This window comes from Diorhabda sublineata, chromosome 5 (genome assembly GCF_026230105.1).
Source record: "Diorhabda sublineata isolate icDioSubl1.1 chromosome 5, icDioSubl1.1, whole genome shotgun sequence".
Lineage (NCBI taxonomy): Eukaryota > Metazoa > Arthropoda > Insecta > Coleoptera > Chrysomelidae > Diorhabda > Diorhabda sublineata.
The window spans coordinates 36,456,860-36,471,700 of record NC_079478.1 but is presented as its reverse complement, the minus strand read 5'-3'; the positions used below and the strand labels follow the sequence as shown (position 1 = coordinate 36,471,700).

The 14,841-nt window shown below is 31.2% G+C and overlaps 3 protein-coding genes across 5 annotated transcripts in view; 1 reads left to right on the top strand and 2 right to left on the bottom strand.

Annotated features, from left to right (window-relative positions):
* Positions 1 to 38: 38 nt before the first annotated feature.
* Positions 39 to 2,489, top strand: LOC130443948 (chromobox protein homolog 5-like). Its single transcript, XM_056778858.1, has 3 exons — positions 39 to 217; positions 372 to 675; positions 920 to 2,489. Exons 2-3 carry the CDS (start codon positions 379 to 381, stop codon positions 1,565 to 1,567), a joined length of 945 nt encoding a protein of 314 aa, XP_056634836.1. The 5' UTR covers positions 39 to 217; positions 372 to 378; the 3' UTR covers positions 1,568 to 2,489.
* A 2,286-nt stretch (positions 2,490 to 4,775) lies between these two features.
* Positions 4,776 to 11,972, bottom strand: LOC130444199 (exostosin-3). Its single transcript, XM_056779250.1, has 9 exons — positions 11,362 to 11,972; positions 10,717 to 11,261; positions 10,342 to 10,567; positions 9,162 to 9,415; positions 8,781 to 9,103; positions 8,345 to 8,722; positions 5,623 to 5,867; positions 5,231 to 5,567; positions 4,776 to 5,063 (listed from the first exon to the last, which is right to left on the bottom strand). The coding sequence occupies exons 1-9, from the start codon at positions 11,742 to 11,744 to the stop codon at positions 4,959 to 4,961; spliced, it is 2,796 nt and encodes a 931-aa protein (XP_056635228.1). The 5' UTR covers positions 11,745 to 11,972; the 3' UTR covers positions 4,776 to 4,958.
* A 464-nt stretch (positions 11,973 to 12,436) lies between these two features.
* The window catches only part of LOC130444198 (uncharacterized), a 38,080-nt gene continuing 35,675 nt past the window's right edge, over positions 12,437 to 14,841 (bottom strand). For all 3 annotated transcript variants that reach the window (XM_056779249.1, XM_056779246.1, XM_056779248.1), the window contains one exon: positions 12,437 to 14,820. In XM_056779249.1, the coding sequence (XP_056635227.1) occupies positions 14,450 to 14,820 (371 nt within the window). In that variant the 3' untranslated portion in view covers positions 12,437 to 14,449. The remainder of the gene's footprint in view (positions 14,821 to 14,841) is intronic.

The window sequence follows — 14,841 nt, the reverse complement described above, 5'->3', positions numbered from 1 at the left end:
CATACGTCAATTTACTAAGTTACCCAATGAGATTCGTTGGTTAATGGATAACGTTACCAAAGTAACAACGAACAGTGAATCTTTTTTCAAATAGGTTTGAAGTTCCTTTTGCCGAACTAACATTTAGATTGGCGCCATTTTACTTCTATTCTAGCGTCATTATTGCATGTCGTATAGAAAGGTGAAATTGTGAGTTTATATTTGTTTTACGATATTGGTAAGTAAAATATCAAATTCTATTTTTACATTACAAAAAAGTAAAAATCGTGCATTGTTTTGGATAGCTCGAAAACCGGTCGAGCAAGCTTACATTCATTAATATTGTATTATCAGTTTCATCATTGATACCCAGTTATTTATTAAACTTTTAGTCGAAAAATGGGGAAAAAGAGGGTAGAAGAGAGCGAAAGTGAAGAAGAATATTCGGTGGAGAAGATAATTGACAGGAGGGTAGTAGATGGTAAAGTAGAATATTTTTTAAAATGGAAAGGTTATTCCGAAGACGATAATACGTGGGAACCGGAGGACAATTTGGATTGTCCCGAACTTATCGCTGAATTCGAAAAAAACCGGAAAGCTAAGAAAGCTCTTTCCAAGGATAAAAAACGGTCCAGAGAAAATTCCACTTCTTCCATAGAATCCAATACATCGACATCAAAAGATAAAGACAAAAAAGTAAGTGAATTTCTCAATTTAATTTGTTTCTAAGGTCAGTTTTGCAAGTTTCGAGATTATTTTTAGGAAATACTGTCCAATTTTATTTGTTATTTCATTTTTTTTGTCATAATAATCAATTTTTAAACGATCTAAGATTAAGAATTTGTTTTCATGTCTGCAAGCTGTTTTTATGAAATTCAATTGCCGTAATCTGCGTTATCTTCCCTCTCATGTTTTTTTCAAGAAATTTTTATCTCTTTAGAAAAAGAAAGGTAGATCCCTTTCACCGGATTCCGACGACGAACCGGCGATCAAAAAAACCAAAGTAGATGAATCCGACGACGAATCAAAATCCAAAAAAAAATCACTCAAGAATTCAGACTCAGAAGAAGACAAAAAGAAAAAACAGAAGAAAAAGGATTCAGACTCAGAAGAGGAAAAAAGAAAGAAATTGAAAAAGAAAGAAAAGGACTCCGATTCTGAAGAGGAAAAAAAGAAGAAACCCAAACGGAAAAGCGGACCTAAATCGAGGAAAACTCCATCTGACGATTCGGATGACGAAGAAAAATCCAAGAAGAAAAGAGAAGATGAAAAATCAAAGGTGAAGAAAGAGGACGAGAAGAAAAAGAAAGTGGAAGATTCGGACGAGGATGAGCCTAAGAAATCGAAAAAAATCGATGTGAAAGACAAGAAAGGGAATAAAAAGGAGAAATCTGCCTTCGAAAAGGGCTTAGACGCCGAAAAGATTATAGGAGCGTCCGATACGACGGGTCAATTGATGTTTCTGATGAAATGGAAAGGTAGCGACGACACAGATTTGGTGTATGCGAAGGAGGCCAACATAAAGTGCCCCCAAGTGGTTATTAAATTTTACGAGGAAAGAATCGCTTGGCATACACCCGACGAATGAGATTTTTCTTATTGTTTATTTATGGCGGGATGCATGGTTTTCTTTTTAATCGAAACAGTCTAATAAGATAGAAAAAAATAGGTAAATCTATAGTTTTATTTTTTATTTCAATGTAAACACCTAATTTTTGTTGTTGATGATCCGGTTTTTTTTTATCTTGTATCAATGTTTCCTTCTTACAATGATGAACTGTTGAAAATTTTGTATAAATAAAATTAAAAAATTAAATGTTTTTTGCTCATTTTTCGAGGTATCCCCGTAACAATTGGATATTTTCGGGTGATCCAAAGCTTGAAGATCCCAGAAAGGTGGGTATTTAAAGTTGAAATACAGTTTTTTAAATTGAACGAAATTTTATTTTTTTATTTCATTCTGTATTCAAATATCAAAAAATTATTTCTATTCAGCTATTTACTGAAATTACAACTATTTTTATAAAGGAAATATCAAAAAGAAACTAGAAAGCAAAAGGTTTAAAAGATTTTTTTTCTGTTTTCTACAGGGGGCTTTTGATAAGAACAATTTTTTCATTCTATTGCAAGATAACATAGATCCGAATCGTAAATTTCAATTATAGTTGCAGCATTATGGACCTAATATAACATAATAATAAGGAGGAGCGAGATTTTTTTCATTTTTATGAGGAAATTTTTATTATTTGGCTCCACCCTGTATTCAAAATCCAAAAAATTTTTTTTCATATATAGACTGATATTGTAATTATTACTATAAAGAAAATTAAAAAAAAAATAAATAGGAGGTTGAAAATTGTTTCCCCAATTAGCTACAGGGGGCTTACGATAATAACGAATTTTTTCTTTCCATTGAAAGGTCACATAAACTCAAAATGTAAATTTCACTTACAGTTGTAGCCTTATGGATCTAATAATATATAATAATAATAAAAAATGAGAATTTAATGGATTTTTTATAGAGACGTTTTATTTTTTGACTTCACCCTGTAATCACATTTAAAAGAATTATGCTGATTCAGCCCTTTACTGACAAATCAATTATCTTTATAAAGGAAATTGAGAAAAAAGAAGGTAAGTTTTTTTTCTTGTGTTATATACAGGGGGCTTACGATATAAAAAATTTTTTCGTTCAATTGTAAGGTTATATGAATCCAAATCGAAAATTTCGGTTACAGTCGCAGACTTGTGGATCTTAAAATATATAATAATAATAAAAAATCAGAATTTAATGGATTTTTTATAGAGACGTTTTATTTTTTGACTTCACCCTGTAATCACATTTAAAAGAATTATGCTGATTCAGCCGTTTACTGACAAATAAACTATTTTTATAAAGGAAATTGAGCAAAAAGAAGGTAAGTTGTTTTTTTCTTGTGTTATATACAGGGGGCTTACGATATAAAAAATTTTTTCTTTCAATTGTAAGGTTATATGAATCCAAATCGAAAATTTCAGTTACAGTCGCAGACTTGTGGATCCTAAAATATATAGTGATAATAAAAAATGAGAATTTAATCGATTTTTTATAGAGACGTTTTATTTTTTGACTTCACCCTGTAATCACATTTAAAAGAATTATGCTGATTCAGCCGTTTACTGACAAATCAACTATCTTTATAAAGGAAATTGAGCAAAAAGAAGGTAAGTTGTTTTTTCTTGTGTTATATACAGGGGGCTTACGATATAAAAAATTTTTTCGTTCAATTGTAAGGTTATATGAATCCAAATCGAAAATTTCGGTTACAGTCGCAGACTTGTGGATCTTAAAATATATAATAATAATAAAAAATCAGAATTTAATGGATTTTTTATAGAGACGTTTTATTTTTTGACTTCACCCTGTAATCACATTTAAAAGAATTATGCTGATTCAGCCGTTTACTGACAAATCAACTATCTTTATAAAGGAAATTGAGCAAAAAGAAGGTAAGTTGTTTTTTCTTGTGTTATCTACGGGGGGCTTACGATATAAACAATTTTTTTCGTTCAATTGTAAGGTTATATGAATCCAAATCGAAAATTTCGGTTACAGTCGCAGACTTGTGGATCCTAAAATATATAATAATAATAAAAAATGAGGTTTTAATCGATTTTTTATAGAGACGTTTTATTTTTTAACCTCACCCTGTATTCATACATCAAAAAATTATTTATATTCAGCTATTTACTGGCATTTTGACTATTGTTATAAAGATCATTCGAAAAAAACTAGTTAGATTGTTCAAAAGTTTGGTTTTCTTTAATTAAATACAGGGGGCTTACGATAAAAACGACTTTTTCGTCCCATTGCAGGTCCACATGGATCGAAATCTTAAATTTCAATTATAGTTGGAGCTTTATAAACATATCATATAGAAGAAGCGAGATTTTAATCGATTTTTTTCATTTTTTATGAGAAAAGTTTTATTTTTTGACTTCACCTTGTATTCACACTTTCGTAAATCATTTTTATTCACTTATTTTACAATTCGAATCTGTTTTTATATAGCAGAGATTTAAAGAATCTAAATAGATGTACATAAGATTTTTTTGGTTTTCAATTGACAACTATACGAGGAGCGTACGATAGAATCAAATATTTTTCGATCCAATACCAAACCAAATGAATCCAAATCTTACATTTCAATTATAATCGACGCCTTATGGACATCTATTATTATATATTCACCGTAACAAACGTTAATTCAATCGATTTTTTTTTATTTTTATGATGAAAGTGTTATTTTTTGACTCAACCCTGTATATAGACTTCCATAAATCATCTATATTCGGTTAGATACTTATTTTATATCAGTTTTTATTGAACAAATTATCAAAAAAATCTAACGAAAAGACTTTTTTTTTATTTCTTGAATTAACAATTATACGAGGGGTTTTCAAAAATAACAATTTTCTTTAAATCCACATCGATCAATATTTGAATTTAAAATTATATTAGCAACCTTATGGACTTGATAACGAATATTCCTCAGAACGAAAACAAGAATTTTTTCTTTTTTATTAGGAAAATTTTGATTTTATTGGAATCCACCCTGTATTCAGATAATCATAAATCATTTAAATTCAAATTATTTACTCGTATTACATTCAGTTTTATTAGAAAAAAGTTGAAATAAACCAAAAGATAAACGCCTATAAGAATAATGTAATTCAGTATTATACGAGGGGTGTACAATAAATTAGTAGAAGTAGGATTTTTTTAAGGATTGAAACAGGTAATAAATACCGCGTCATTTTTAACAATAGTATTTATTTACACGATTCGTATTAGAAAAAAAAAATGGCACACTCTTAATTAATATATATCACAATAAATTAGACGATTTGCATAAGAAAAAAATTTTTTTTAAACGAAATATCAAATGTAATAAAACTTGTACTCGAATCCATTGGGGTAAAACTCATTTCAACCCCATCTAAATAAATTTGAAGCATTTTTGTTTATCGTGGGGTATCCTAGTTTTAAATAGAATCGAATCTGCCCTATACTGAGTGTTTAGTAAAGGCGTGTAGCCGAATACCTGAAAAAATAACATCCAACTATCATTATATAGGTTAGGTACACGTTGAAACATATTAATAAACTCTCGAATTGGTAGATTTGCAAATACGTTATACTGATGAGACCTAAAACGGCCCAAACCGGTGCAAAGTCCATCGAAACCGATTTGATTGAACTTGTACTGACCTGCGTGAAGAAATTTATACATTTATGCCTTTCTTGAAAATGCGTATCGTCTTCGGAGAGACTCTGCGGACATCCGGGACACCTAAACGTCCATCTTGACGTCACTTTGACGGGAGGTTTCCTCGTCACGTGGCTGACGAGAAAATTCATGGCGATGTCTTCGCAATTCATATATTCGTCGACTTTATCCCTGATCGCTTGCGGCAACCATTTCCAATAGAGGTAGAGGTAGTGGCGGTGGAGGAACGCCGCCCCCGTTAGCACCATGCTCAACTCGCAGCTATAATTCGAATTATACAACCAACCGTTTTTCGTGTTCAAATCCCAAGCGTGATATCTGAAATTTGAGTTAATTAAAACGAATGTTCGATAGATGGCGTTCGGAGACTGACCTCCCGGGGAATCCCACTATTCTATCTCTGTGTTCCCGCCAAACTCGGAATCCGAACAGGATTTCGTCGTGTCGTAGATGAGCGTCGTCGTCGACTGATAAGATGGCTTCGGTTTTCAAATTTTCTAACGGCAGGAATCTGTTATTTAGCGAGTTTCTAGCTGCCTTTATCACGTGGACGGGAGCTCCTATATCCGGCCATCTCAATTCCGGACTAGGTAATCTAGGAGAGTTCCAAACTACGATCTATGAGGTAAACAACAGTAAGTAATTATCTAAGGGACACTTGGTATCGCTTAACTATGACGTTGATACCCATTAGGAGCGATCGGTGTACACGTGTACAAACTAAACATTAGATTACGCACTTTGAGTGCGCGGGAGAGGGGATACCCTGACCAAACTCCTAAAAGACTATAATTTATATAAATTTTCATTTTTAGGGCGTAACACAATAAAAAAAAAACAACATAATCCGACTTCTAAATGATTAATGACAACATTAGACACGCCGTGTATGACACATTACAAAATGGCGTCTTTAACGAATTACGTTTCGCATAAAGTTGAAAAACACACATTTTCAAAAATTAATTTTCGTATAAAGACTCTATTTGCCAAAAAAATTTTTATTGATAGTGTCATTTTTAAAAATTTTAACCCCTGTATCGTCCAAACAAACTTAACTGTGCAAATACTTTTTCGCAGACACTTGTAGATTCAATAAAACAAACTCATAGAATAAGTTTTTATGTGTAAAAAAAATTAAATATTCATCTGTTACATAATTAAATTTTGGCAACGTTGTATTTTATTTGAACAGTTATGAACATTTTTTACAGATTAGTTTTCTTTTATAAACGATAGATGGCCCTGTCCGCGTTAATAGAATAAAGTTGAAAATCCACATAGAAACAGTTTTATGTTGGTAGCGCGGTCGTGTAGACGTGATTTGTTGTCTGGCGATTTTTAAGTTATACTTTTTTCGGTAATTATCGCGATTATAGTTATATTACATCGCGAAGTTTTGAAATATTTTGTTTTGTTTTAAAGTGCAATTTCTTCAATTGTAATGAATTTATATTTACGTCTTTATAAAAACTCCATAGTTTTTACAAGATGGCTGCTGTATATAAACGATGCTAAATCAAGTGTATTGAATGTGAATTAGTATTTTTTGTCTTAAAATAGCAGTGCAAAATAAGCCTTATCAAAATATTTTACCTGTTAAAAGTTTTAGTGAGTTGTTTTATGTTGGTAGTGCAATTGTGTTGATGTGATTTATTCTAAGTATAAAGTTATCATTTTCAGTTAATTTTAGTGATGTTACATCGTTCGGTGAAAGTGTAACATTAGTTTTTAATAATATTGTGTTTTAAAGTGCAGTTCTATTATCAAAATGCATTTATATTCACGTCTTCGTAAAAATCGTAGTTTTCACAAGATGGCTGCTGGATATAAATCATAAGTATTTTGTTTTAAATTGTGCAGTGCAAATAAGAAGATTTATTGGATTACTTCACTTTTAATAATTTTTGGTTAGTACGTAATTTTTTATTTACTCAGATTTAAATTTCCCTCCATTTTGTAACGAAACGAAATAGTTAAATTTATCACAACAAAGAACATTGACCCGAACCGTCTGAAGCATTGGGTGCTCTGTTGCCATGAGGATAAATATAATTTAATGAAATATGCTATGTTGTCACGTTTAGTTTTATATTTTGAAATAATCGGAAATAATTATTTAATACGAAATTTTGTTGATAAATATTTTGTAAAATCAATTTTTATACTTGGGAAATGGTATTTTTCAAAAATTTACACAAAAAAGTAAAAAAAAACTTTTATTCATGTTTAAAAAGTATATTAGTAAAATTCAAATTTTTACTGTTGCCATGGGGGAAAATATAATTTAATGAGATATGCTTTGTTGCCACGTTAAATTTCTTCGTTGATATAATCGGAAATAATTGTTTGTGACGGAATTTTGTTAACCTGTCTTTAATGTTTAAAAAGAATATTAATTACTTTTTTTACTGAAAGAAATATATTTTGTAAATAGTTTAAGGTAATTAACTAATTATTAATAAATTGAAGAATAGCAAAATCAAATGGAATTTAATTCTAGTATATTTTAAATCAAACTTTTTACTGTTGCCATGCGAAAAAATATGATTTAATGAGATATGCTATGTTGCCACGTTTAATTTCTTCGTTGAAATAATCGGAAATAATTGTTTGTGACGTAATTTTGTTAACCTGTCTTTAATGTTTAAAAAGTATATTAATTACTTTTTTTACTGAAAGAAATATATTTTGTAAATGGTTTAAAGTAATTAACTAATTATTAATAAGCTGAAGAATAGCAAAATGAAAGGGAATTTAATTCTATTATATTTTAAATGAAACTTTTTACTGTTGCCATGAGAAAAAATATGATTTAATGAGATATGCTATGTTGCCACGTTTAGTTTCTTTGTTGAAATGATCGGAAATAATAATTTTGTGAATAAAATTAGTGTTTACACTAAGAAAACATGTTAATTAGAATTTTTGATAAAAATATGAGAAAATAACTTTTATATGTTTATAAAATATATTTATTGGGTTTTTTTTTAATAATTTATAGGAAAAATACATTTAGGTAGATCAATTAATAATTAATTAAGTCAAACTTTTAAAGGAAAAGTCAATTTTTTAACAATTTTTTTTCTACTTACCACAGAATTCAAATACGGCAATCCCCTTAACCTTGCAATCGAATCCAACAAAACTTGTTCGCGCTCATAAGTCAAAAGCAACACTGTAAATTGTTCCCTGGGTGAATTCCCCCCTAAAGCTTCAGAAAATTCCTTCCCAGAACCACCTTGACCTTGTCCTATTGGTCTAAAACCTCGACCGGAACCGATAAATTTAGCATCAGATGATAAAAGGGGATCCATCGGTAAAGTCGGATACAAACGAAAGGGATCACCCCAATCGTTCCAAATTTCAGAACCTTGGACAAGGGATAAACTGTAATTCCTTCGATAAGCCGCGCTATCAAATGGAGGTTCCAGAGGACCTAAACTCTCTTCTTGTTCTACCTCGCTAGCCACCTATTTTATACATGTATATATATACAGGGTGATTCGATTCAAACATTATTAAACTTACCGATACTTGTATAGGTTGAAAAGTTTCGTTGAAAACGCTCGTTGCTATGACGGTTTCGGCCGCGGACGCTGGTATATTCAATCTATCTCTTAATACAGCTACTATGGTATCAAGAGTACTTTGTACTGAAGCTAAATATCTCTCCCAAATGAGACGTCCCTGTCGCCTCATCAACAGGACATCCTCGTCCGGTATAGCTCTCAAAAGAAAATGGAGTTCGGTGATGCGAGGGCGCGGTAAATATATAGCGGCCCGTTTCCATTGGAGCACCTCGTCGTACGCCAAATTTATTTGATCCCCACCTAATACCACCGGGATAGTACCTAAAGAACGTTTTTCTGTCTTAATTATGTTTTCAGACATCGTTATAACAAATCTTACCAGATCTTAAAGCTTCGTAAACTCTAGCTTGTAAAAGTGTGGTGGAAATTAAGTTTTCCTGTCCGGGGGCAAAAATTAATACAAAAGTTGAATCTTTTAAAACGGTCCTTCGACTACTATCTGTCCCGCAGAGAGCCCAATCTTCATAACCGTTATTCAAATTGTTATCACTAGCTGGGTTACATTCAAATTCGAACAAAAATTTATCAGAAGTTGTCGTTTTCGAAAGTTGTACTAGATGATCTAATATAAACCTAATTGAGAAAAAAAATCTCGATTCATTTCAACAAAATGGTACTAAATAACGATCTGTTTCGTATATAATTTTATTTTAGATATTAACTGTTCCAAATATTTAGTTCCCAACTCTACATTCGACGTTATACACATAGACACAGTATACGCCTGTCATAATTGTGACGTAAGTTAGAGATGTATAGTTATTTAAAAAATGTTATTAAGTCACTTTAGTAGATTACTATTTAATTTTTATCTTCGATTTCATATTTTCCGCCATTTGGTTATTATGATTTAGGCCAAGTTTTTTCATATAAAAACCCACCATAAGCAGTAATTTGCTATTCTATGTAATTACAAAAGTTCGATAGGAAAAACCATAAACGTATCAAAATCAATTTTAGGTTATACTTAAGTTAATAACATTAATAATTTTTCTTATTTAATATTTTCGAAGTGTTATATTCATTTTCAGACTTCCCTTTACAACATAACATTTATAATTGAGAATAAAAATATTTAGTATTCCAAAATTTTGGTTCCCAGCTCTATACTTCAAATAGTATAGTAACCATAACAACGTGACGTCAATTGGAGATGGGTGGTTGTAACGAAAATGTTATTAAATCACTGTAGGGAATTTCTAAACCAAAAAAAGGAGGGATTCGTGATGGTTTGATGGTTTTGGGCAAGCTTAGCCGTATAAAAACGTTCAGTAGAAATAACCGTTAATACGGATGATTCTATCTGTTTCATATACCAACCGTTCCAAATATTTAGCTCCCAACTCTACAATCGATGATATATACACAGAACACTAGCCCATTACATTGTGACGTCAATTAGAGATGGACATTTATTTCGAACAAGTTATTAAATCACTATAATTATTTTCTATAATGAAAATTCGATTGAAAATAATTAATAAAGTCAAAAAAATTACCTCTCAAGTTCAGTATTATTATTATCGAATGGAGAAATAGATGCAGTTTTCTGTTTCTTCATTTCTCCTTGAAAACTGAGCAAATAACGTCGTCGAGCAGGTAGCATGGGGTTGCATTCCTGCCAAACATCACCACCTGGAGGACCCAACACAGGTGAAATAATAAGATCAAAACCTGGCCTAAACAGGTCATAAGTAAATGTTGATTGAACCAATATCGCTCGGCCTGAAAATTTATGTTTATCGTTTTTTATAATACCATTCCAAAAAAAATTATACGAATTATGATTTACATGTGGAAATAATAAAAATAAATCTCTGATAATATTTAAAAGCTGCTGATAGTTATAGCACAATAAAAATTTACATTCCTACCAGTATCTACTTCAGAAAAAACATCTCCAGCCGCAGACATAAGATCCCTCCTAGCTAAATTCAATAGCACATGGTTCCTGCCATCGCCTCCCCAATACGGTAACCGTCTCAAAGCTTCTGCGTCTAAAGGGGGGAGATTCAAATGATTCCCAACGTTTTCACTAACATCATCCGTATCTTTTAGCGCTTCTCCTACCAGAACCAAAAATATACATGCCTGTTTAGGATCATCGGTTAAATGGGGATTGTATCCCAAAGTTTGCTTCAAAGTAGTTTTTAGAAACCCATCTATATCCCAACCGTCATGCATCACAGGATACTGATCAGGATCGTACAGATATACAGGAAATCCTGATGTTAAAGAACATCTCGAGTGGTCAAAGCAGTTGTGCATCCGACATCGTTTGGATAATTGTTTCGAAATAGCCGGTAGGATTGGAGGTAAAGCGTTTGGGGTTAGTTTTTTAGGTAGGGCTAATTCGGGGGTGTTTTGCTGTAGGGCTTCCCTTTGTGCCACTTGTGCTTGCTCAACAGAAATCTTTAACCTACAAAAAGTATCAACAAACTTATTGGTTTTAACACGTTGATTGCCAAAGCGAAGTTTCGCTGTTTTATTTAATTGCAATAAATAATAAGTTTACTTACCTGTTCAAGATTGTTTGTTGGTGTGCCAATTCTGATTTCAGTTCTTCAATGTTTTTCGCATAAGTTTGAATTTCGGTTTTGTATTGTCGTCGCTTTCTTTCGATATCCCTCAATTCGCTCAACACAGATCCTCTTATTCTTCTCAATTCTTCGACATTTGCTAGTAAATCCGCTTGGGAGTGATAATCTTCCGGTAAATCTTCATGAGAATGTCCGCTGTGTTCTATGTAGTAGGAATTTCTTTCTACTTTTGATAGATAAAAATGTGTTATTAGAGGTGTGAGTATTAGTATAGCTAAAACTAAAGTAACTATACGAGATAATTTGACGTGTACAAGCCAACTGCATATATCTCTATTGGTATCTGGATTTATTATAACCATTTTTATTTATTACAGAGGTTTTGTTACTATAACCTCAATGTTGATTCGATTTTTATGTACATAATTGTATCCCCGATTATTTTTTATTGCAGCGCATTTAAATAAACTTATACTAATTAATATTTGTCAAATATTTAATTGTTTTATTGCATAATGACCACTTTACAACCAGGTCAAATCAACGTAAACATTACTCGAGTAAATCAACATTATTACTTCTCGTTCTTCTTCTTTTTTATAAAATATGGCCTCGATAGAGTGACACAATAGTTTCTATATAGGGTTCTCTTGTATCCAATGTACAGGGTCGGTTTAAGCCAGGTAATTTTGTATCAAGAGAAAAAAAAAGGGATTCAAAAAATGGTTACAGTTCAAATTCAATTGTACAATGCATTTACGACAACCGAGCCCGTTTTTAAGAATTTCTGGTACCACTTGCATACTTTTGAAGATTTAGTAGCGACGGTAAACGTATGCAGATACGAGGTAAGAGAAAAAAATATTTCTTGAAGCGTGAGTATCGATTATTTATTCTGAAACCGCGTCTAGTCGACGTGCATCTGTTAACACAACTGTCTGAAGTACGGATATGCTTCGTTATAATCGTTTTCGACATCGTTGCCAGACTTGAGTGTTGCTGGACTTATGGCGACCTCTGTATTTTATGAAAGGAAGAAATGAAACGAATGTTGTGTAAGTACCGTACAATTTTATTGTAATTTCAAGTTATTTCACATATTACAGCCTAGATAAATGCTAGGTACGTAAATAAATAATAGAAATTTATCAATTTGATTGATGATCTACGTTTATTTTTTCAAAAAGGGGTTTTTCATTCACAACATTACATACCACCTGCGACAAAAAATAATTTCAGTTATACCTAGAATATAGTTTTTGAAATTTGGTCTTTTCCAATTCCTAGAATCTTAAACTATTCGTTTTATTTTAACGAGTGTGTTGGGGATTACAGAAAATTTTGAGCATAAACGTTTTATAGTTTTCTGTATATATTTCACTATAGCCAACACGTTTTGGCATGCTCCTTCCGATAGAGTCGAGAAAATTAAACTAGATTGCTGTAAAAACAGGTGATAGAGGTTATAGACTCTTTTAAATATAAATTACAACAAGATTTATAATATTTTTGGGAATATTATTACTTTTTAGCTCAAATATTGCACTTTGCAATTATGTCGAGGTATTCCTAAACTGAATTCTAGTCATAACCTCAAATTTAAATAACCTTGAGCGGAAATTTATTAACACGAATGAATTCTTCATTTCTGGAACTGTTATTCATATATAACTATCGATTCGTACCTGTATATTTATTTGTGATTCGTTTATAACAATTTTTGAATGAGCTATTTGGAAAAATAGAATTCAGTTATGGAATGAACAATTTTTGTATGAATATATGCAATAATTGAACTGTATGTACGTAGATAAGCAAGATTCTTTTTCTTGGTGTACCCTGTACATAAAAAGATTACTTTGGCTTGATAGACTTCCTAAAAATACAAATTTATAGTAACAAAACATAAATTACGCAAATTGTAATAAAATATGAAAAAGTCACATAAATATAAACATCTCTCATTTTTTTTAATTAATTTTAGTAATACTGATTAATACGACAACAACGATTCATCTAAATAATTAAGCTACTAACAGAAAACATCAATAAATATGAAATTGTTGAAGAACCACCACAAAAAAATATTTACTGTTCCAAAAAATTAGTTCCCAACTCTATACTTCACATGGTATAGTAACCATAACAACGTGACGTCAATTAGAGATGGGTAATTGTTTGGTAAATGTTATTAAATCACTTCATTTTATATATTATTTGTAGTGGTTCTTTTTTTGGTTATATAAATAAAATTCTCATATTTAACGAAATATTTTCTGCCATTCGGTTATTATAACCTACAAATTTTCAACAAATAATGCTTTTATCTAAAGCAACATAATATTTATACACACACAAAAAAGTTTGAAAATATCGTTGCAAATTTTCGAAAAATTTGTAACTTGAGTTATTTTGTTCCCAAAGTCCACAATTACAGTAACATTGAGATGATTTAGTTCAAATGTATGGTAATGGTTTTAGGCAAGCTTTGCCGTATAAAAAAACGTTCAATAGAAATAACCATTCATACAAACGCTTCTAGCATACTTCCCTATACAACACTAACCAGAATTTATAAATAAGAAGAAATCATAGAATCTTTTATCTGTTTCATATATACCAACTGTTCCAAATATTTAGTTCCCAACTCTACAATCAACAATACGAAAATACACAGAACACTAGTCAATTAGAGATGGACATTTATTTTGGAAAAGTTATTAAATCACTATAATTTTTTTTCATGTTAAAAACTATTTAATTAGGATAAAAAATTAACTTATTATATTTTCTTATCCAACTTTTTTGAAGTGGCCTCTTTCTTTGTAGACTTTAAGCGAACTTTACTATACGACAATAACTATATAAATAAGAAGAAGAAATCATAAATCTTATATATAATTACTGCAACGAATTTTTAAACAGGGTCGAACTTAGGACAAATTTTTTTCGAGAAACTTTATGTAAAAATAATTTTAGAAGTTTCAATTTTAATAAAATTCTCAAAACTGAAAATGATGAAAAATTTTGCAACGAATTTTTCAATATATTCATCTAATTTCAAAATTCAAACGTTCATGGCATAAAAAAGTGGCTTCGAACTATTGTGTGTCATGGTAGTAGGAGACGTATTAGTACTAGTACTCTGTAAATTTAGAGAATCCTGAGGTGATACGCTAGCTGCGCCCTCTGGTACCCCCCTTTCTATATATCGAGCTTTGGTAGGACTGTTAGCTGGAGATTCCTTCGGCGGTAGGTAATTATAATAACCATTGAGGTGATTAACGTGTTGCATACCGGTATCATCCAAGTACGCATGCTCGGAAGCGTCTCCGGAATTATATCGTGGTCTTACTGCGGGAAAACTGTGACGTTGGACCTTGTAATCAGATTTGTAAGGTTGCCGCATGGAATCTTTGTAACGGAGCGTAGAAGGAACTAGAAAATTAAAAATATGTA